Here is a 23,975-nt window from a genome sequence, read left to right as displayed (position 1 = left end):
TGGTACCTATGTCAGGTAGGCTTGCTAGCAACTTCTCATGGGTGTTATGCCAAGTCAGGCAGCAGGCTTCATCTCCAGGTTCCACTTCTGCTTTGACAATAAGGAGGATGACACCTTTGGTGCCTTGAGCCTTTTCCTACTCCTCTTGGCCATTGCCACTCCAGCTTGGGTGTGAGCTGTGGGCCAGGAGACCCATAAGAGAGGCAAAGGCTTTCCTTTCAGACTGCATCTTGGTGCCAGAGGCATTCTTATTTATCTTAAAACACAGTAGCAACCCACCACATGCAATCTTTTGCATCTTGTCCTGCTTGTTTACCTCAGCCCTGGCATGGGGGTTCAGCCATGCTTTTGGGCCACAGCTTCCCAACCAACGGGGCTGCCAAAGCACACCAGACAAGGGGAACAGCTTTCTGTGACCACTTGTGTGACGGTGTTGGCTCTCATCTGGTACTGATTGAACACAGTGACCTGGATGTATGTGGCTCCTCTGCATCATCTGGCCTCCATCCTGTTAGTGTCCAGCCTTTGGAAAACCCACTTGTGCCTTAGAGAAAGGCCTTACATGCACAGAGCCATGATAGGAGGAGGAAGAGCCTCCCTTGGCTTGGCCAGCTCAATTCCGTTTGCTCTTTTCTCTCCCTCTATTTGATTTAGCCTGCAATCAATAGAGAAATGAAAAGGATGTGGGTTTAGTCCACCCACAGACTTTCACTGTGCTGCTTGGAGCCGCTGGCTCTGCAGGGCTCTGCTAACCTTCGCCGTGGCGTGCAGCATGGGATGGGGCTAACCAGCAGGCAAATTGCCTAAAGATCGCTGTTCTCCAAAAACACTCACTTCCTGTATCTGCTGAGAAAAGTTTCACCTGCACAAGCTCTCGCTACAAGCAGGACAGTTCTGTTGGTTTCAGTCAGAATGGGATTAGCCCTACAAATCATTTCACTAACTGTATGACTTGTGATATGATGATGCAACCTGGCAGTGAGTCCAGGACAGGTTTTTTTTCCTGGGCTGAAGTAAAGTAACTCTATTGCAGTCCTTCATCAGTGTGAAAATATACAGATTAATGCGGGAGTTTTTCAGGATCTGTTAGAAAAAAGAAATTTTATACATGCAGGCATTTTAAAATACATAAACCCCATGTATGTGTGTATATACTCATGCCATCAGTTCTGTATTTTTTTTTTTATTATTATTATTTTATTTCTTAGGACAGAAATGTTGTTGTTAATTGTTCTTGTTGCTGCAGTCAGTGATGTAGGCCAGAAAAGCAATCTGTGCCCAAAATACTAAGGTAAAACTTCAAAAGAGTAAGAGTAGTTAGTATAACAAGATTTTTTAATATATATTTTTTATTTTTTTTATTTTATTTTCGTTGAGATTGTGTCTATTTTACTGTCAGCCTGGCTTGTACCATAAGCATGCAGTGAGATGCACGGCTCATGTGCTCTATGCGAAGTGTTTGGAGTGGAAGTGTGCATGTGATTTTCTGTACTGAGAGCAACACAACATCACTGCTATAGATTCTGAATGATTTATGAAATGAAAAATCTCTCAGTGCAAAGGGGAACATATGCAGGGCTGAAGTGGACTATTTGCTCTAACATTTAGTTTAGAATTGGTTAATAAAGCACCTAGAACCAAAAAAATTAAGAGAAAAATATCTCTTTGTATATTTTCCCTTTGTGCTGTTATAAGTAGACTTATCACTTGAATTTCAAAATACTGTACACTCCAGCTAGAAACAGGAATGTGCACACAGCAGTTTTATTTTGCCATGAGCAATGTTTGGTTTCAGGAGAAACAGTTTACAAGTCACCAAAATTGGTACTAGAGTATGAGGAGGTGAGCACAGTCGTAAAAGAAATGTGGATTATACAATAAATCGGTCCCACTGGGATCAAAGGCTATGTCCTGAATTCTGTATTTATGAAACTTCAGCACAGCGTCATTTCCCTCACACTGTGTGGGGAGTGGTGCACTGGAAAGGAGAGGCTTCATTATAGACCAGAGGTTTATCCAAGGAGAGCAATTCAGTGCGTGCCTGCAGCTCCCGTGTTCCTCATTGGCATCACAAGTAGTGGCTGGGCACTGCTGAAACAGATACCAGACAAAATAAAAATACAAAGACAAGACAGGCAGGAGAAGACACTTTATCCTGTGACTTTTAAGAGTTCAGGAAAGCCTATAAAAAAAAAAAAAAAAATAATAATAATAATAAAAAAAAATGAGAAGTGACTTGACTCCAGAGAATAAACGCTTACAGAGGGGAAAGAATTATGGGTACCAAAGGGCTTTTTAACTTAACTCTGAAAAGTATAATGAGAACCAGCGGATAGAATCTGGAGCCAGACAAATTCAAATTGGAAACATGACCTACATTTTTAATAGTGAGTGTGATTAACCATTGGAACAAAGTACCCACAAAGTAGTGGATTTGCTCCTCCTCATGGCTTCAAATCAAGACTAGATGCCTTTTTGGGAGATAAGCTTTAGTCAAAAATAGTTATGCTTTAGTCAAAAACATGTTAGGGGGCTCGGTATAGAGGTAATTGGAGAAATGTAATGGCCTGTGATATCCAGGAGGTCAGGCCAGATGGTATAATGATCCCTTCTGGTCTCAAACTCAGTGAGTCTCAGAATGAATATAAATGCTATCGTCTGGATGTGCATTTGAAATAATTGCAGGGAAAGATTAGACACGCAATTGCATATGGTTTGGAATTGATAAACTTTCCTCCCCTCCAGAACAAAAGCCCTTATTTATGCCTAATTACATGGTGCTGTTGTAATTCAGATGAATATCCATTAGGAACTGGGGTAGGATGTCAGCAAATCAATTTTAACTACTGTGCATGTGTGTCATGTGTAAATCTAGTTTTTGAAGCTTATATTCAACTCCAGACTTGCTCACATAGGTATATATCCAGGAAGAGCTCCAGAGTGGACATTTAGTCCACCCGGAGAGTGTCATTATGTGATTTAGCCCTGTCGACTTTGAAGTTGGTTCAGCTACATCATAAAAACGTGGAGGTCCTGGTCCCCAAAGCAGCTGGGTGCCTAATGCTCATAACTACCCGTGCATTACCAAATTTTACGGGAAAGGGTTGTTGAAAGAGTAATAGTGGAAAATAAAAAAGTGCAAGCTTCTATGAGTAGTGCTGTTCATGCTGACATTATCGTAAATGGCATCTCTGCTTGGGTAAGGCACATGCACCTGCAAAATAGCCAGATGTTGCACTGCTTCTGGAGAAAGAAGTACAAAATAGTAACTGGTAAGAGAAACCGCATTAAAACACAGATAGCTTTTAATATGAATTTCATAATGTTATGTAGCTTTCAATTTTAGTGTTATCTTGCTCAAGAAACATTCAAAACAACTACACAGGTAAGCTGTGAGCCACGCAGAGGAAATAGCATTGTTAAAGTTCACTGAAATGTCATCATTTATGGTATGTGTGTGTTTACCTGCACTCAGAGGACAAAAATTGATGAGTATAAAGAATTTCATTCATAAAGGTCCATAATCTTTTGGATTCTCAGTCTCCCCCAGAACCAACTCCCACCGACAGCACCAAACATGCACTTCCCAAGTGATGAGAAAAATTACTTTTTCAAATTTTGAGCCCTGTACAGAACTCTACACAGCACCTAATGTTCCACTGCAGGAATTAATATTGCCAAGTGAGGAATGCTCCCCTGGGCTATCTATTTATTTTGAAGGGGGCAAAAGCCTGGATCTGCAACCTCCCTCATGATTACCCAAACATTTGGGCAGTTCTGTGACAATTCAGTCTTATAGGCTGGTCTTTCTCTAAAGTGAGTGTGATGTGTCCAATTTATGCATCCTGGAGTATAAAGCTTGGAACCTGCACCTGAATCCAAACTTTATTTATATAACTATCTTTTTTTTTTTTTTTTTTTTTTTTTTTTTCCTCCATAGCAACATATATAGAATATCACAAGTAACATGAAGACTGCAGAAATGTATGCTAATGTGTAAACCTTAAGTCAAACTTTCCTTGGATTCTCCTTCTGTATCAATGCTCAGAGCCCGGTAACACATTAGTTAACTGTAGCCTGCTTTTTTCAATCTCTCTTTTTTTCAGCTCAGAAAGGTAACATGATAATGGTGATCCTGCAGGTACTCTGTAGTATAACCAATGTTACTGAATCTCAGAATTACTTTCTTATTTGAATAGCAAGACTGCCTGCAAGTGATATTCTATACAGTCGTTCTGAATATTTTGTTAGATTACACTAAAAATGAAAGTGACACGAAATAATGAAAATCATATTTAAAGTTAGTTGTGTTTTAATGTGGCTTTTTGCCAGTTAATTCATTTTAAAAAAACATTGCAATAGCTAGTGATTCTGAAGGTGCTTTTTCAGTACTTCTACAGAGATGGCATTTATGATAATACTGCTGTATCAGCAAAACTACCAATATAGATATTTTACTTTTTATCTTGATTTAAAGGTCTTTATACAAGGCTTTCCTATAACAGTACTGCAGCAGCATTAATTTCGTAAAGGTCCTGAAGGTCATTCCTATTTTCAGGCAATTAACAACATCCAAGAATTTTAATGATGCTTTGCATTAGTGTTATTATAACCAGAATTGTTAGAAAATTCAGCAATCTATGAAAATGTCACCACTACGTATGAAAGAAGCAGCTCATCTGAAAATGAAAACCAGCTCCAGTCTTTGCAGGTGTTCAACAAACTTGAAGAGATTTAATTTTGTCTTCTACCTCTACTTCTCAGGCACTTCTGCAAGTTCCAGCACCTGAAATACATCACCATCATATTTGATTTTTCTAGACAAAAGAAGTGGTTAGATCTAATTATTTAAACTTAAGTACAGCATTTGGTACAGTGCCATATGGAAAAATATTAGCTAAAATAGGAGATGAATACAAAAATTGAAAAGTGGATAACAAAGTGAGTAGTAGGAGGAGAAGATCAGTTCTGAGGGAAGCAGTGAGTTTCCTAATCACCAGTCTTGGGACTGATACTATTTAACTTTTTTATTATTATTATTAATGATGATGGCATAAAAAATAAGTGTGCTACTGGAATTTACTGATGGCATAAGGGAGGGAGGTACTGTCACTGCAGAGACAAATAAATCTCTCATTTAGGAAAAACTGAGTGACCTTGAGGACTGGGATAAGATAAATTGGATGAGATCCAGAAGGAATGAGTGCAGGATCATGCAGCTGGATCTTGTTAACCAGGTTTCTACTACACCTGGGTGCTCAGGGGAAAGGAATGACTAAGGTGGGGAAAGACACAGATCACACAAAGCGAAGGATTTTCCCTGGGATAATGAAATGCATTGGTAACACTGTATGAAGCACAGGTTAGATTGCAGCCCAGATAGCGCACACTCTTCACAAATGATTCACTTCACACCTGGGAAGCTACCAAAAAAGACGATTAGAGTGACCACAGGAAGGGAGAGCCTTAAGTGTGAGAGGAGCTTGGCAAAATGAAGTCTGATGGAGGCCACTATAAATACTGCATAGGCATAAGCTCCAGGCAGAGAAAAGATCTATTTAAACCAAAGGACAACATTGGCACAAGAACAAATGAGTATAAATTGGTCATGAATAAATTTAGAATGGAAATTAGAAGCAGGTTTCCAAACAACAGAATAGTGATGTTCTGCAATTGCTTTCCAATGAGAACAGTGGGAAAAACAACAACAAAAAACCCTGAACTACTTTTAAGACAGAGTATAATGAGTTTCTGAAAGGGATTATATGATGTGTTTGGCTAAGATAGCAGGGAACTGGACTTGATGGCCCAAGAGGTCTGTTGCAGTCCTGTCTTTCTAAGCCTGCTTTTCATGGCCAAGTAATTCAGAGCACTGTTAAGTGCTTCCTTTCCTTCATGTATTTTTTAGATAATTTTTTACAGTATGCTGCAGGCACTGCTGGACTGATTTAGTGAAGGACCAAAATTCTGTTGTCCAGCATACGCTGAATACTCTACAAACCAAGCAAGAAAAGGGGGTGTCCAGCATCCTACAGGGCTAGGCCGGGGGTGCTTAAAGAAATCACCAGTACCTTGTCCCAGAATCCAGCATTTCATTACATCTTAAAGCTGCATATCCCCATAGACAATATAGCTATAAATGGATTTGTACGGAAACCCTGGCTTCAGGGTTTGGCCAGTGGACTTCTATGGGTTCCTTACCCACAAAAGCAAAGCTGGGTGTTTACAGCTCTTTATTTTTCAGTAATAGCTTCATCAAGCAACTGGGAGGATGTAGGCTGGCCTGTAGTACAGTGACTCCCTTATTAAGAGAGTTTCTCATAGTCAAAATTTTATGATTTTCTACATATGCTTCAGCTGAAATCTGATGAGTGGGAAAATGAGACCTGCAACACTGGGTGGCTCTGGCTGTTTTTTCTTTCCAGCTAACTACACACAAACTTTTTATGAAATCAGCAATTAATAGCAAAAATAGGCTAAGAAATTGAAAAGTTAGATGAAATCCCCAAGATTACAGGTAGCTTAGAAAATTAGAAAAAATAGGCAGTAGATTCACAAGGGAACAGTGCTTTGCTTACACCTTGTCACTATCCACATTAATCACATTTGCAGTAGGCAGAAGATCTACTTTGTTGTGCAAATACTTTAACAACCAATTTTTAAAATTGAGCAGGATAGCTGAGTCCCTAGGTTCACATCAATGGGGTAATGAACACCTGTTACCATCCCAAAGAGCCATAAACACAGCAGTGGAAGTTTTCAGTCCCTCTTAAGCTGGGTTTTTCCAAAGCTCTCTCAGTCCTTTGGTATCAGGCAGGGAGGCTCACTGGGGTGTCCCTGCATGGGACACGGTGACACTGGAGCTAGGCTGTAGGTGACTGGGCTGCAGCACCCACCCACAAGCTGCCCAGTGAGACAATGGCTGCAAATGCCCATCCCTCGGGGGGGAAAAGCTAAAAGTAATTTGAAAAAGGTATTTTTAAGGGAAAACAGCATCAAAGGTCAGAAATGAAAGACATGAACTTCAAAATGGTCAAAGAGAAAATATTTAGATTGATTCAAACTTAAAAGGAGCAACCCTTATTTTATTCTTTAGCTATTCTTTCTTGTTCCTGAAGTGTGTGCAGCTACAGAGATTTTTTTATTTTTTTTTAACCTACCCTTAACTTCAACCAGGACACACTGTTTGGTGAACATCTCAGTAAGATGATCTTATTTTTCCCGGTCCCGTCAGCAAGCTCAATTCAGAATGAATCAGTCACAAGCAGCGATCACTAAATAATTGTATTTTTGGTTTGGTCATCCTCATATGCCCATCTGTGAGGACATGGCCAAGCCACGGATGAATTCAGCCCTGAGTATGCGGCAGCCTAGTGGGGCTTGCCTGGTGCAGGGGCAGGGCCACCTCAGCACTGCTCATCTCCAGCAACACACTCAGTTGGGTGGAAATTGCTTTGGGATAAGAATTCACATTTTCAGCCTGTTTGCAAACAGACCCATGTGCAAGCCCAAGAGTACAGGGGCTCTCAGGTGACAAGCACGCTGAGGAATATATGTGTGACCACAGCAGCTGAGATAAATAGCTTTTGCTCAGAGGTGTCTGGATTTCGTCTGCCTGCATGTGCAGGTGACGGCAGTGCCGATGGCATCAGGAAGGATGTGTGGGGCCTCCCTGCCCACGCTCAGGCTGCCTGCCTCCGAGCAAAACCAATGAGCATTAGCAGTGGTTAAACACCAACAAAGCCTATGAAAATAACTCCTCGTTAGGTAAATTAGTCAGGGTCAGCCTTTCTGGACACCAGACCGGCCGCTGTGGAGCAGCGTACCTGAGGACTGAGGTGAGTGGCCTGGTGGGGCTGTGAGGCCAGCTTGCTGCCTTTGGTTTCTTACCCCCATGGATTTCACAAATAAGAGGTTAAAAAACACATCCCTGTTTTGCAGAGGGCCTTCAGGGTCCTGCCTTGCTCCACTTTGCTCCTGCTTTTGTTCATGCTGGTCACTGCATCACATCTTGGCTGAACAGGGAGCCACTTGGGCTGAGCAGGCCTTGAGATGGTCCCTCGGCATGTGGGCTGCAATGCTGCAAGGATGTCACAGCCTGCGAAACAGCAAAATAAAATAGGGGCAAAGGAAAGAAAACAAACAAAAACAAACAAAAACACACACACACAAAAACACGCCGACAGAAAGCAAAGACAATGTGTTCGTTCCTCACTCTTCCCTCAGAGCTATCTCGCCCTGTGCAGAGGCTGCAGAAGTGTGAACACATCCTGTTTACATCTGCCACCCGGCTGGCGCAGCGGAGGGGAGCGTGCGGCGGAGGAGGCAGCTGAGCGTGCAGGGAGAGCCGGCCCTGCCATGGAGGCGCTGCCCATCTACCACGGGGGCATCAGCCGAGAGGCCGGGGAGAAGCTGCTTCTGGCGGCGGGCACTGATGGCAGCTACCTGCTGCGGGACAGTGAGAGCATCCCAGGGGTCTACTGCCTCTGCGTGCTGTGAGTGCGGGCGGACGGGCAGTGGTAGGGGTGGTGGGACACTGCAGATCCCAACCTGGGCATCCTTGGCATGGCGTGGTCCTGTGTAGTGAGTCAGAACAGTATCTGAACATGGAAGGGCAGGTGAGGTGCCATGAAGGGCTGAGCAGCTCGTCTTTGTGCCTGCTATCTTCTGCTCCTCCAGTGCGCTCATGGGTGCACCCACAGCATCGCCAGTGTCACCACTTATTGGGGGGGAGGGGGGGGCAGCACAAAGTGTTTTTCACGTAGAGTGTGCCTTTGCTTTGGGACCCTCTTGGTCAGGCTGGGTGTCCTGCAAGCCATTGGGCTTGTAGTGAACTACCTTTAAAGTACGCGAAATACGAAGTGGTAATGTTTCATCATATAGGGTGAAAGGTAAAATATTTAATGGGATGGTCTGTCAGAGTGGGGATAGAGAAGTTTGCTCAGGAGAACTGGTGTCTGTAAAGTCATAGAACCTCATTTTAATGAGGCATTTTAATTACCCTACTTTTGGCATAGGCAGAGGAATGAGAAGTCCTGAGAGAGACCGCAGTACAACAAAGTACCATAGCACCTACAGAACAAAGATGTGTCTGCCAGGGCTGTGTGGACTGATGAGTGTCGTGTTAGTAGGAGAAGAAAAGCAAGAGGAAACTGTGTTAAGGCCAGAAAGAAAATAGCTAATGGTGAGCAAAGAGAGAGGGCACTTTGGTACTTTGGAAAAAAATAAAAAATAATAAAAAAAAAATGCAGAGGAAGAGTCCTAAGTCTGGTTTTCCCCAAAGTTCTTGAATACATTTCCAACAATATGCAATTAAGCCCTGGATGAGCATTATTATTCCCCTGTGGTAGAGCAGTAAATGGAGAGATGCAAGAAGGTAATAGGCAATCCAAAAATACACCACCTTCTTTTAGTGGAAAGTCTTCATGGCAGAAGATGTATTCTTTGTTCTCTCATGAAATCAGGTGAACCAAGAGAGGTGCCTCTGCTAACAAATACCTCAGCCCTTAACAGCTAGCTGAAAAATGGAACATAAGAAGCATCTGGAGTTAAATGAAAATGCAATAGACATAGCAAGAGGTAAGGAGTGCTATGATTCCAGTGATGGCAATAGGCAATAAAAGCAGAATCTGTTTTAAATAACCATGAGAGGAAATGGTGATATATCTCCTTTAACATTCAGAAGTCAGTCAGTGCAGGTAAAACATGAAGGCATTAGAGAAAGGGTCAGGCAGAATGTTACAATGCTGCATAAAATAGAGAATCCTAAAATTAAATCCACCATTAGTCTAAATCAGGCTGTAAGTATATAACAAGGTTTTTCAATTGTGTGCAATCAGTTAGGATTTTTTGCCATGTTAATGGTAATATATATATTTATGAAAAAAATTCATGAATGAAATAATATATATATATAATGAAAAAAAAGAAGAACATAAAGGATTGCTAACTACAGCAAGCTTTGGAGAAAAAGAAAAAAGACCAGCCTAACTGTTTCTGGAAATTATGGACCACTCATGTCTTCATGTTATGTCACGTTCAAACATATATATGTTAAGCAAAGGGGAAAAGCAAAAAATATTACTGATGAATGCTGTGCGGGTTTATTCTGGAATGTAAAACTTTATATATATATATATATATATATAAGCCACAATGTATGAGGGAAATTTTCAATATCATCTTAGATAAATCCAGATTAAAAATGAATAAATGAAAAATACTACAACGAATATGATCCAATATAGACAGTAAGGTGGCTGAAAAATGGTAGAGTTAAGCCTTGGCTTGAATGCTTCCTAATATTTCAGTTTAGAGTACTACATAAGAAAGAGCGGATACAGTAAGCAATGTATCACACAATAATTTTGAAGACAGGTATCATAAAAATATCAGGAAATAGTCTCACACTGGAGATAGCAATGACAGCTTAGAGAAATGTGTGCCATAAACTACGGAAGTGCTTTAACGGGCATATTTACTAAAGCAAAGCACTTTGGTGGAGAGTCTGGAGGAACAAGTACGGAAGGCATTAGAGATGTAGATATGTATTCAGTGGAGGATGCAAAGACTGGTGTTGGCAGTGGACCAAATCCTCCAAATTCAAGTCTGAATAGCATGCACAGAGATGAAACAGGTGACGAGCACGTATGTGCACGAGAGCTTTGGTAAAAACCAAGAAGGAAACAAGCAGTTGCTGTATTCACTGTTTATTAAAAAGAAAACAGAAGAAAGCATAAGTACTTCTCTGCTTTTTCATACTTCCTAATAGATGACAGAAATTACGAGGAGTAACAAAATTGTTCAGCAATTTACATTTCTGTTCAGAATCTATGCCAATGATCACTCTAGAAATACCTAGGTATATCAAGTCTCAGCAAAACGTGTTTACTGGAAGTACTGAAGCAGTTTTTGAAACCTGAGAAACAAGCCTGGTGAACCACTAGATGTATTGCAAAAACTATTACAGCTAAACAAAAAAAATAATATCTTCCCAGTGAAAATTTCTAACAGCAGTGAAAATGTTTCATACTGACAGTGATGTTTCTATTGTTCGTAGAATAGAAAAAAAGAAAACTGTTCCCACTTTCCAAAACCAAAATGCTTTGTCTGTCTTCTTTCACCTGTCCCTGCACTTCCCTGGAGAAGTAAGACAAAACAAATCTAAGAAGCCCCAGCTTCCCAGACCCCAACCATCGTAGAGATAAATTTTATTTATTTATTTATTTATTTATTATTTTATTTTTACCATGGGAAAGGAGGAAGGGACTTGAAAAAACTGAAATCACAGTTCCAATGATGAGAAAATAAATTCTGAATGACAATACTTTATCAGCTTGAATGACACAGGTGGTTGCCCTGCATGCCCAGCTCCAGGTACAGCATTTAGAAAGCCCTGTGATTACCTCTGCATTGCTGTGGCTCAAGCAATGCCTCCCCTTTATGAAAGATGGTGTAAGTTTGTTATGCCAGCCCCCACTGGGCAGTCCCAGAAAGCCCTAACATATTTTGGCAGTCTTTGAGCCTCCTAACACACGCAATAAGGGCAGTGGTGTTCACAGACAGGTTCACTCGCCTTTTGCTTTTTCAATTAAAAATTGGAGCCCTGACCTTTAAAAAGAAGAGTCAAAGACTTCAGGAATCCCTTGCCACTGACACTGATTTTACAGGGCAAGCATAAAAAGAGACAGGTGGTAACATAAAACCTGACCTATAGAAATGGGTAACTGCGGCAGCCAGGCCCCTGTTGTCAGTGCATTTATCTAGAAAACCCTGCTTTCTCTCTTCTTTGTTTCTCCTGAAGTATTCTTTATCTTCCTTGAGTGCTGCTTTCTGCTGCCCCAAGTCATGGTGTGCCTGCAAGTCTTCAAAGAGAGAACAGTTTTTGGTGTGGCTGTGGCGAAACACAAAGAACCCCCTTTCAGAAAAATTTTAAGACCACAGTTAAACTATGCATGGAAGAATAGAAGGGTTTTGATTTGGACGAGGGTCCCCTGGGGCTCTTGAAAACAAAAATGATGCCTGCAGACTTTGGCAATGTTTTTTTGGCAAGACGCTTCCAAGATCTTTGTGGTATGGATACCATTATTAAATTGATAATACATACTTTAAGGATGTCATTCATTAGTGTTTGAAAGTGTCAACAGAGGAGCAGGATAATTTCCTGAAATTTGTTTAGAGTTGAATAGAAAGAAGATTTTTGCAGTTCCTGACAACAGGGATAAAAGAAATATGTATTATTTTTTTTAAAATGTACACATTTTACCTGTAAACATGCTATATTCAGCACTCTGAGGTTTTAATAACAGCATATAGTTGTTACGGGAAGCTTTCTTTACTGGTACTGTTTCCTTATTGCTCAATATCCCCCTTGATGTTTTCAGCACCCTCCAAAATTCTTTGTGCATGTTGCTCCTAATGAAGTCAATGGGGGACACAGGACACCATAGCAGGGGCTAGGCTGGGAAGCAGCCTCTTAAGCTGTGCCTGAAAAATGCATGAATAAATGCCTGAGAGTGCCAAAAGCACCACTTTCCTTTACAGATATATGAGAGCACATGCAGAAACAAGCAGCTCATGCTTGAATTGGCAAAGATAAAGCAGTTGTAGTTTGGGTCTTAAGATTCATATACTTGAGCATGCTTGGCATGTTAGTAGTTGTTTCAGACCCTTAAATATTTCTCAGTGAACGTTCAGCTAAACATGACATACTTGTCAAACTGTATGTTCAGATTGTTTGTTTGAAAACAGCCATTCATGTGCTGTGCTGCATTCAATTTGTTGGGAATAATCAAAAGCTGGAATTGAAAACTGTTTGGAGCTCTTGAAGCAATGGTAATGGCAGTGGGGATAGGCTGCAGTCCCATCAGACTTTTACGTAAGCTATTTTTTCTGTCACCATAACCACAGTGTACAAGTTCAGGCAACGTGCTGAAACTTTCTGATGCGGTAGGTGTATCAGGTGTACAGCACGAAGGTGTGATACAGGATCACGAGTCAGCTTCGGCTTAGCATTTCTTTTGTTTCCCATGTAATATGTTTGATAGAAATGGCAGAATAATTGCATTTATTATAACACTGCACATAATAATCATCATCATTTAAAATGTAATTTGGAAGAAAAGCTTCTATTCGAGGAGGAGCCTCTCAATTCAAGGTTGCTGATGTAAATACCATGCACTATTTCAGCTTTGAAAAAAAATATTTTACAGCACAGTAGAGGTATTTCAGCTCCCTGCTCATCAGAGTGAGCTTCATCTTTGCCAAGAAAAACCTGTCTAATGGCCTTCAGGTATTCCACTGATTTTCCTGGAAAGATTTTAGAAAGGTAGACAGCCTGAAGGGTGGGTAGTCACTATGCTCAGTGTGCTCAGGTGGCCAAGAAGGCCAACAGCATCCTGGCCTGTATAAGAAACAGCGTGGCCAGCAGGGCCAGGGAGGTGATCGTCCCCCTGTACTCGGCTCTGGTGAGGCCGCACCTCGAGTACTGTGTTCAGTTTTGGGCCCCTCGCTACAAGAAGGACATGGAGGTGCTCGAGCGAGTCCAGAGAAGGGCTACGAAGCTGGTGAAGGGTCTGGAGAACAAGTCTTACGAGGAGCGGCTGAGGGAGCTGGGACTGTTTAGCCTGGAGAAGAGGAGGCTCAGGGGTGACCTTATTGCACTCTACAGGTACCTCAAAGGAGGCTGTAGTGAGGTGGGGGTTGGTCTGTTCTCCCACATGCCTGGTGACAGGATGAGGGGGAATGGGCTTAAGTTGCACCAGGGGAGTTTTAGGTTGGATGTTAGGAAGAACTTCTTTACCGAAAGGGTTGTTAGGCATTGAAATGGGCTGCCCAGGGAAGTGGTTGAGTCACCATCCCTGGAGGTCTTTAAAAGACGTTTAGATGTAGAGCTTAGGGATATGGTTTAGTGGGGACTGTTAGTGTTAGGTCAGAGGTTGGACTTGATGATCTTGAGGTCTCTTCCAACCTAGAAATTCTGTGATTCTGTGATTCTATGCTAACCAATCTGTAAATGACAGAGTGAGTTAAATTGTTAGATGACAAAACCTAGATTAGCTCTACCTTGATTTTCCAGACCTGAGTTTTGAAGTTTTAGTTCAAGCAGTGATTTCAGGTCCAGGGATTTTATGGTCAGAACTGTGCCTACCTTGCTTGGAGAGAAACAGGAAATCTAATAATGAGCTACACTGAATCACTCACAAGCAAACCCAGAAATGTTTTGTAGAAATATGAAACTATCATTTGCAGTGCTATCGACAGTTCTATCTATTGCAGTTCTTGTGAGTTTGGTCTAAAATGAAAGAATTTTCACCAGATAACCTTTTATAGTTTTTTTTTATTATTATTTTATTTTATTTTATTTTGTGGGGCACTGTTCTGGAGGACATAATTATTCATGAAGCTTAACTACTGGTTCACCACAAAATAAGCTCCTTCCTTTTACTGTCTCAGATTTGAACCAATTCTTATTTTATTTCAAAATTTCAAGAATCTCCTGTTTGAGGCATTGCTATTGGCTGGACCACCTTCTACCAGAGCATCATACCTGCTCAGCAAGGCTGCACACTCTCCCAGTAGGTAAATCAGCAGCTCTTCTGCCGATTGTCAGGAGTGCTCGAAAGGTGAAGATGCTGACAATCTTCCACAGAAAACTGCATATACATAAACTCACAGGCATTTCACAAGACTTGACATGTCTGTTCAGGCTGTTAATTTCAGAACAGAAAATCAAGAGAATGTGTTTCTTTATCATGCCCTAGCATCATGGTAGCTCACCCTAGTAGCAGATTCAGTATCATGGGTAAATACCAGAAAAGCATTGGTAGGGGAATCAGAAGTGTAAACTCGGGTGGGTGTGTATAGAGTGCTACTGTGACTTAAGCTACAGTAACTCTGTCGGACTTTTCGGACTGTGTAAACACTGATTTTAGATATTTCATTCACTCTCGCTGACATAGAGCTTGTGTCTTGCATATGATCTCAATGCGAATGCTATTTCTTCAGCTTGGGTTAGTTGATGGGTGGTAATTGCTAAGTTGCTATACCTTGATTGTGTGTCTGAAACCTAAATAAGGCAGGAAACAGGCCACTTGTCAACCAGAAAATGCAAATTCCAGGACAGACTGAGGAGCTACTAGTTGAAACAGGATTTTCTCCTACATTAACTAACAAGACTCCTTGGCCTTTCCGTGATTCATAAACCAAGCAGAAACATAACAATTAAAAGAGGAAAAAGAAAGCACTTTAAGTGGATGGCTGGCTTCAACTGTTTTGTCTTCTCAGTGGCTGCCGCCACCACCACAGCAGTGAGGCCATGCAGCTTGGGGGGAGCACGGGCTGGGGGTCCCCGATGAGTACACGGGGGATGCACACAGGCTCCTGACACTGATGCAGGGCTCCCCTGCTCTCAGAGGTTGGGTGCTCTGGTAGCCATCTCCCACCTCCGCAGCTATTCCCATTGCCCATGTGCCCACACCAGGGTCACCCCCTGGGATGGGGCCACCTGCCTGGGCTTGGTCCCTCTGAGCAGATCTGCAGCCCAAATCCTCTGGGTGAGGCAGAAGCAGCTGTAGCCAGACCCTCTCAGGCTCTTGCATGCTTTTTGCTATGTGCCACTGAAATCCTGCTCTGAATACAGGAGTAGTGATTCCCCCATGGGCTCTCTTGCAGCACTCATCTCCATAGTAAGATGTGGTGTGTAAACACTATCTAAATTTGTGAGATGAAGAGTTTGTTAACTCTGTTTCACACATGAGAAACTGTCACACAGGTTACTAAGGGCTGCAGTACCCTTTGGGTTCCCAGTGTGAAGGTGACAGGAAAGCATTTTGATAATACCCGGAGTTCAGCTGTATGGCCTGCGGACTTTGCTTGCATTGCTGAGGGCTATTCCCTTGTTCCTTCTTTTGCTTCCAAATCACCCGTCTTCATCCAACCTCACCTCTGGCTTCTCATGCAGCTCCCAGTTAAAGTCCCCTGAGTCTTCACCTCCCTTCACCCTCTTCCTTGCTCAGACCAACTCTCCTAGGACTTCAGTTTTCATTGCTGTTTTCCTGTCCAGCTTGCACAGAGGCAGCTCCCCATCTTTCCTTCCATAAAGGATTGCTTCTCCTACCATGTTGCCTTTTCTGGTACTTCCCCATTCTCCATACCTTAGAGAAGTCTGAGGCAAACACCCCAGAGACAAAGTTATAAGCTGAGCTTGGGCAGTAAGTAATGCTCTGGACCTCTGTTCATAAACCACACCACTGGCTTGTCCCTAACCAATTTCATAAAGGGAAATTCTCAGGTCAGTCCAAGATGCAAATGTGCCAGGTAAGAGGAGTTGACTAGTACAGTGCAAAGACATCAGAATAAGTTATGTGAAGAGGGAGAAATTGATGCCATTTATTGCTGATGTGGCTTTCCCCATGTCTCTCTGTCTTCCTCCCTTTATATTTGCTCCATTTTGGAACCAGAAATGAATACAAATTAGTATAATAAAATTTCCCAACTGAGATACAAAACATTTGGAAATGATTTTAAAATACACCATGCTGCTGAAATGTCATGGTTAATTTTAAGCTGCAGCATGCAGCTAATAACCTCTGGCTATTTCAATGGTGCAGAAGATTGTAATTATTCACCTGTTAAAGCAAATGCTGCTTTAACAAGTCTGATCACAGTTGAAAAGGAGGAGTGGAGAGGACAGGTAGACAGATGCTGTCTCAGTATGTCATCTGTGAATGATGCCTTTGTAGCTCTTTGGGAGGAATTATCTAGCTATGAAGAAAAAAGCTATCATACAAAATAGACTGTTTCCTGTAATAGCAACTTTTTGGAGAATTTCCTTTGACACAGTTTTCCCAGTTATGGTATTGCAATGGAGACAGTGCTAGAAGAGTTCCCAGCTTGTATAACACATCCTTCCCGATGAGGAAAGAAAAAAAAAGTTAAATAAGGTCAAAAAAGTTGTCGGTGGCAACCAAAGCACTGTTTCCTCAGTGCTATCCAATATTATTTTCACAGCAGTGGATGTTTTCTTCTTGCCCTCATCACCATTTTGGCATTTTTTGCCTTTGATCAAGACTCTATGGAGCCCCAATCATCATGCTGTTAATTCATGATTGCTCCCATCCCTTGTGCTTCACTGGCGCATAGGTGGAGCTTTGCAATTGTGAGTGAGGCTTGTGGCACTCCTTGGGCCTTGTGACGGGATGTGGGGAGCCTTCTGCTGGATCTTTCCTGGCTGTAAGGAGATGCTTATTGTCCAAGAAATGCCCGGAGGCAAGTGTCACTGTGAGAGTATTCTCTGAAATCTTTCTCTCAGTTACATCTGTCCACCTCTTGTTGATTTTCTCCAGCAAGGAGACAAGTTTAGGTCACTAAACCCAGCTTGAGGTGGACCTGGCCTGCATCTGACCAGGCAATGACCTCAAAGCAGGTCTGTGTGAGAGGCCCCAGGTGACTAGTGCCACTCAATGCCTGGCTTTTCGTTATAGTTATGTCCCCACACCACATATGGGAACATTGTGTCACACTAGAAGCCTTTATTTCTGTCATGAATTTACTAAAATAAAGAAAATGGAGCTGTCCCCTAATGGTGGCTGGGGATCTTCTTGTGTCTAAGCTCCAGTAAATGCTTTTTGCTGATGTATTTTGCTATTTGGAGGCAGTGTTCTACACAACCTCAATTTTAATTTTTATGTTTATTTTTTGTTTTAAGAAAAACAGCTTGATCTGCCTTCATCCCACACTGATCTCAGTAAATGTTGGGTAATTTAAATAATAAAAAGCTTTCTTGCAGGAGGCTGTGCCTATGTAGCACTGAAAAGAACTTGATATACCAAAATCATGACGCTCCTGCGTGGAAGGTAGAAGGCACCTTGAAGTGGTAATGAAGTAAGTTCCTGCTGCTTAACAGAAAGTTTTGATAAGATCACATTCGTTAGGAGAGTACTTATCAGAAGAGCTGCAATTCATTTTGTGGAAAGAAAGACACCAATGGAAAGTAGCAAAATGGGAAAATCTAGCTGTTCATGTTCTTTACAAAATGCATCCTTTGTACATTTCCTCAGAGAAAGCAGGCGTGGTGGGTGGTGGGCCTGGGCCATCACTGTCCTATTCTGTTCTGGCTTTGTTTGCTGATGGCTTCAGAGCCAACAGATGATAACATTGTGTTTTTCAGTTTAAGTGCAGTAAACCCCCTTCATGCCTCACATTCTTTCCTCTTCTGGGAAAAAAAAGGTAGTTTTGCCAGATGAGTGCAGAGCTCCCACTTGTGCTTGCAAGGCTGTGATAGGAATGCCATACCCCTCCCATACTCCATGAGGTGCTCAATACTTCCATGTTCCGCAAGTCTTGCTCCTTTCTCTGTATCTCAGGGGCTTTTATCTGAGATATCCTGAGTTTTCTCTAGGCTTAACTGAGTTATTTTATAGTTGGAACTCTTTTTATACATGATAGGTATCTATGCATACCTCACCCATCTTTGTCCTGAATATTACTTAATCTGGCCTTTATTTTTCAGTTTATCTGGCTTACTAAACCCATTTGGCAGAGTGCTGAAAGCCATCAGACATTTCAGAGTCACGGCAGCAGCCCAACCCCTCAACCAATTCAAGTTATGCAATCTCGTAGGAAGAGAAAATAATGAAAGAAACAACAGATGGCACCTTTCTGGACAACTGAGCCATTTCTGGAAAAATCAGATTTTAAAGAGATTGAAGCAGTTGGCAGGCTTCAGGACAACCAAAAACAAGGCCTGGTAATATGCAGGGTATTATCAAAAATAGGAGGCAAGAGAGTGAGGTCTAGGTTTTTTACAAACTGATCCTGTTTGTTTTGAGGCTTGAAAGAAAAAAATTGTGGAGCTGGTCAGATAGTTGCTTCAGACAAAATGCCAAGGTGCCTCTGGTATTTCCCAGCAGTGTGGGTTGTAAAATCCTAGTTACAGTAACCACGGCTTGGCTGGTGATCTACATGCCCAGATGAAGGAAAGACCCTTGTCCTTTTCAGATGGATAAGGCTGCTCTTGAAACACTGACTACATAGGTTCCCAGAGGTTTTAAGAAAGGACATGATAGTACAAAGTTGTCTGAAATGGGAGACTGAAATCCCAGAATTGTAGGGGTTGGAAGGGATCTCAAGATATTATCGTGTCCACCCCCGTGCCAAAGCAGGTTCCCTAGAGCAGGCTGCCCAGGTAGGCGTCCAGACGGGCCTTGAATATCTCCAGAGAAGGAGACTCCACAACCTATCCTGGGCAGCCTGTTCCAGTGCTCTGTCACCCTCACATGAAGAAGTTCTTTCTCACGTTGGTGCGGAACCTCCTGTGCTCCATTTTGTGGGCATTGCTCCTTGTCCTGTCCCCACAAACCACTGAAATGAGGTTGACCATATCCTTTTGTCTCTCACACTTAAGGTATTTATAAACATTGATAGGATCCCTCCTCAGTCTTCTTTTCTCAAGGCTGAACAGATCCAGGTCTCTCAGCATCTCCTCATAGGGACGATGCTCCAGGCCCTGTATCATCTTTGTTGCCCTCCGCTGGACTCTTTCCAGGAGCTCCCAGTGTACCAGGGAGCCCAGAACTGGACACAGTACTTCACGTGAGGCCTGACCAGGGTGGCTCCAGTGCCATGGGACAGACGGGAGAGCAGTGCCATCCTTCTGCATCCTTCCCTCATTTTGCAACCCCAGTGGGTTTTTAACACCAAGGGCTCTTTTTGGGCCCCTCCAAAAGTCCCTGAAGGGCTACAGCAGCTGGGCTTGCTGGGGGAAACAGAGGCAGCTGCTTTCTTCCATAGGTTCCCCAACAGGTGAGCACAGCCAGCCACATTTCAGGTCCACATGGCAGCAGGCAGAAAGCCATGTCTGTGGGGATGCAAGACGAATTGGTGTGTGAGGCAGTGATGTGGCTGCACCCGGGGGAGGCCGGCGCCTCCGCTGCTGCTTGGGGAGCTTGCCCCCACAGCAGCCCTGATGGGAGGGAGCGGCGGCATGTCGCACGCCTCCGAATGTCATCGTGCCAGGAGTTGAGCGGTGGTGGGGAGAGCTCGCAAATCATGACAGGGATTTTCACTCCTGCTTTGTGGGGTTATAGCAGTGTGACAACTGTTAACAGCTTCCCGCTCAGGTAAATTATACCAGAGACTGCTTTGCAGAGGTTGCTTTAATGACTTTTTAACAAGAATTTATCCAGGAGCTGTGACATGGAGCGCAAGTAATTACAATCATACGGTATCTGTGTCATTGATGGCTTCTGCTATTTTGTAATAACTACTACAATACTGTGTATAATTGGAAAGAAATGTAGTTTATTTTTTTTCCTAAAGAATAAGAATTGATGCTGAAATAGTGAACGGTCCCTAAAATCCTGCTGGTACTTTTTTTTATTATTATTATTATTCATGTAAATCTAAGTAGTATAATACATGGTCTTTTTTATCTGATACTATCTAACTAATGTTGCACCCATGGAACTACCATCAGTTCTCTCTGCTTCCGAGTTAAATTTTGGATATTGGTATAATAATCTACCATGTAAATTATTCACTGTATTGGTTTCTTAAAAGAAGCAGGACTGAGTCTGGATGTCGGTATGCCTTATGCTGTTAATGTACAACTCCTTATTCTCAAGGGATTCAAATTATATTTGAAAAGATAGAAGATTTCACACTCTTATAAAACTCTTTTGTCAGTGTTTGAGAATTAGGAATGTACTCATAAGGCAAAAAGTAATTTACATGGATTCTGTGGTTCTAGCTTACCAAATAAGCTGCAGTCATGTTATTGCTTCTGGGAACATCTGCATTTAAATAAATCATAGACCAGCAAGATTATATGCCAATAATTCACATTTTCTTTTTCCAGGCAAAGTATGCCTGGTGTTTGTCCGTAAAAAGAGGTCAATGAAAAAAAATAAATAAAAACACTGAGGCAGGAATCAGAGCATTGTCACTTAACCTGGAATAACTGAATATTGCTAAAATAGATCTGAGTCAGACCACTTCCCTCATCCAAAAACCAAAAACCAAAACACACCAAAACCCACCAGTGGGCTGAAGATTGCTTCTGGTCTGTGTCTCAGTTTTCTATTGGCCTAGAATGTTTATGGGTGAGTTTATTGTTAAGGAAGGTTAGCAGATGAACCGATTCCCCCTAATAGAGTGAAACCTAGCAGTAGAAATGAGTAATAAATATCTGCTTTTTGTTTGTTTTCTGCAGGCATCAGGGTTACGTTTATACCTACAGAGTGTCCAAGACAGAAACTGGATCTTGGAGTGCAGAGGTGTGTACTTCTCTTTTTCTCTTCCAAAAACTTCTCTATCCTGTTTAGTATTAGTATTGATTGAATGAAATATATTCAAATTATTCATGTTTCTGCAAAGTCTGATTTTCATTGAAGGTAATTGATCTTGAATGAGCCCATCACTAAGATGTCTTGGTGCCGCTTCTGACAATTTTGAACTCATAAATTAATTCCCTGTTACATTTCAGCTATTGCATAATGCATTAGTGCATTATTTTGCATCATTTTAAATTGCAAAAATATTGTGTTTTTATAATTTGACAAGCACAATCAGTATTCAATTCCCTTCTATCTCACATATCATGAACACTAGCATATTTAAAGAAATACTTTTCAGTGTAGTGTTTTAAACTTAATTTTTTTTCAGATTAATTTATCAAAGGTGCAATATGGTATATATGGTAGCCAAAAGTTGTTACAAAAAACTATTTTCACACATACAATAAGAAACTGGTAGTGCAGATGCAGCGTGACACTATTTGAAATACAGAGAACAATTGAGGTTGTTGGAATCTGGATGCTGGCCTTATTTCTTTTATGAAAGTCTTGTTCTTTGTATGTAGTCAGGGTATTACTCCATAATTATATTTCTGTTTGCACCTTAATGAACACCAATATACAAACATAAAAAGTTGCTAGACAGGCATAATGCCTTGGCCATTGTGATAACAGAACAGGTTGTAGTGCTCTGGTGTTACTCAGAATCAGGTCAGGAAATAAAACCAACTCACATTACTGCAGAGTAACCAATGATCCGCTGCGCCCTTGGAAGCGGTGCGAGGAAGATTTTGCCTATTCCTGTAAGGCCTTGGGAGCAAATCCTGAGGGTTTGTGCTGCCCAGGAGGGCTGGGACAAGCAGTGGTGCCCAGACAGGTGCTGGGAACCCCAGGGCCCTCTGACTGCCGAGGGAGTTCCCTGAGCAGGGCTGCAGCCTGGCCCTGTCACTGCAGTGTCTGCTGTTAGGCCTGCTACAGCTCCTCCCATGACCTCTGCTGGCTTTCTGCACATGGGTCTTACGCTTTTCCTGGTTGTGTTGATGAGAACTTTATTTGTGTTTCACAACACAGGTGTCCAGAAATGTGCCTAATAAGCACCACAGGCTCTGGGTTTCTCTTGTGGTGATTAGGAAATTATCCCTCTACCAGCCTCCTACCTCCATGGCGTGAAACCTCTCCTGGTGTGGGGAGGCCTCTGTGCACTGAGGTGGGAGGAGAGAACCCATAGCTCATTAGTTTGCTTTAAGCTGGCAGGCAGTAGGGGCTGCGGGAAGGGCTGGCTCTGTCCCTGGCTGTAGTTGCATTTCTGAGGACAAAGCGTCTGCATCAGGACCCTGAGCACCGGTGTCCCCATATCTCTTGTCTTTGGCTTCACAGACGGCGCCTGGGGTACACCGGCGGCTCTTTCGGAAAGTGCACAACCTCATTTCGGCCTTCCAGAAACCTGACCAAGGCATCATCACACCCCTGCAGCACCCAGTCGTCAACCACGCAAAAGTTGCGTGTCCCCCAGGTACCCACGGGGCGTAGGAAGACTCAGCTGAGCAGGGCCTTCTGGGGATGGAGGTCTTGGGCCTGTTTGCATTGTTGGCCTAAATGAGCCAGCACCAGTGCACTGCCAAAAATGTGACTTATTAGGGGCTGTCAGTGTGATGAGAAAATTGTTTTTGAATATGTATTCCTGAGTGATACTCTGGCATATGTATTCCTGAGCGATACTCAGGAGGTGGCTGCCTCCTGCCCTCTCCACCACGGTGGCTCTTGTAGGTATGGTTCATCTAATCTGTCATTTTTCTTACAGTGTTCATCCTTCTGTATTTTTGTGATTATTTTTCTTTAGGGAGAAATGACAGCCGTGACTTCTACCTGCAGCCAGCACGAAGCCATTTCCCAGAGTGACATGACTGTACCTTCCAGTACTGCCTCTAGTCCATGCTCTAGAACAGAACAAGCTATAAGATAGTAAATACAACTCTGTGAGTTTTCATGTAACATTTGCAGAAATGTGTTTCGTAGTATTTCTATCTCAAGATTTAGAAGTTTTTAGTTTCAGAATGTGTGGATTATTTTTTTTCTTTTCTTTTCTTTTTTCTTTTTTTTTTTAATAAGAGAGAAGACAAAAAAATCAATTACTAAATGGTGTCATATCTTTTTTTTTTTTTCCTCTTTTAATCCTAAATTCAAAATATTTTCTCACCTCAAGACTATTTTCTCTGTTTCACATGACTTGACTGACTTTGGACTCTTCTGTGCTTTGTTCTGCTAGAAATTTATGCAACACTGGGCAACGCCCCTTCTGTAGGCTTTTATTGAGGTGTCCTTGCCTTGAACACAGACTTGCTGTCTGTGTGACTATCATTCATACAGGGCCAAAAATATTACGGATATGGCCCCAGGAGGATCCCGACTTCTCCCATCATACTGGGCACTCTGTAACTCACCAAAACCAGCCAGCACTGCCTCCATATACAAAATTTATACTTTATGCAGACACTTGAAGCTTTTGCAATGTGCTGAGTAGATGAGAACAAGTAGTGAAGAACATAATTCTTTGGTTTTTAGATACTCTCTGTACTTGAAAAAAAAAAGCAGCCACTGCATATAATTTTTTAAAAATAAATTATTTTTGCATCATATTTTTTTTCTTTTCTTTTCTTTTTTTTTTCTTTTCTTTTCTTTTCT

General features: G+C 42.1%; 1 protein-coding gene across 3 annotated transcripts; it reads left to right on the top strand.

Annotated features, from left to right (window-relative positions):
- The first annotated feature begins 7,745 nt into the window (after positions 1–7,745).
- SH2D1A (SH2 domain containing 1A) lies at positions 7,746–23,929 on the top strand. 3 transcript variants are annotated; one of them, XR_004750984.1, is made up of 6 exons: positions 7,746–7,838; positions 8,227–8,495; positions 21,212–21,275; positions 22,671–22,806; positions 23,134–23,269; positions 23,403–23,929. XR_004750984.1 is itself a non-coding variant. In XM_035326407.1 (5 exons), the coding sequence occupies exons 2-5, from the start codon at positions 8,359–8,361 to the stop codon at positions 23,190–23,192; spliced, it is 396 nt and encodes a 131-aa protein (XP_035182298.1). In that variant the 5' UTR covers positions 7,746–7,838; positions 8,227–8,358; the 3' UTR covers positions 23,193–23,929. The 3 variants fall into 3 exon arrangements, 2 of the variants coding, with proteins under 2 accessions (XP_035182298.1, XP_035182299.1); XM_035326407.1 differs by having other exon boundaries at positions 23,134–23,929; XM_035326408.1 differs by lacking the exon at positions 22,671–22,806 and having other exon boundaries at positions 23,134–23,929.
- The last annotated feature ends 46 nt before the right edge of the window (positions 23,930–23,975 follow it).

Source organism: Oxyura jamaicensis, chromosome 4 (assembly GCF_011077185.1).
Source record: "Oxyura jamaicensis isolate SHBP4307 breed ruddy duck chromosome 4, BPBGC_Ojam_1.0, whole genome shotgun sequence".
NCBI classification, from domain to species: domain Eukaryota; kingdom Metazoa; phylum Chordata; class Aves; order Anseriformes; family Anatidae; genus Oxyura; species Oxyura jamaicensis.
Note: the sequence above shows the minus strand (reverse complement) of the source record. Positions and strands in the feature narration are given on the sequence as shown.

What these genes read in the sequence shown, in the direction of transcription:
- SH2D1A (XM_035326407.1), top strand. Translation starts at nt 8,359, where the DNA reads ATGGAGGCGCTGCCCATCTACCACGGGGGCATCAGCCGAGAGGCCGGG. An exon ending in GTCTACTGCCTCTGCGTGCT is followed by an intron (nt 8,496 to 21,211) that starts GTGAGTGCGGGC and finishes TGTTTTCTGCAG; the next exon opens with GCATCAGGGTTACGTTTATA. An exon ending in CTGGATCTTGGAGTGCAGAG is followed by an intron (nt 21,276 to 22,670) that starts GTGTGTACTTCT and finishes TTGGCTTCACAG; the next exon opens with ACGGCGCCTGGGGTACACCG.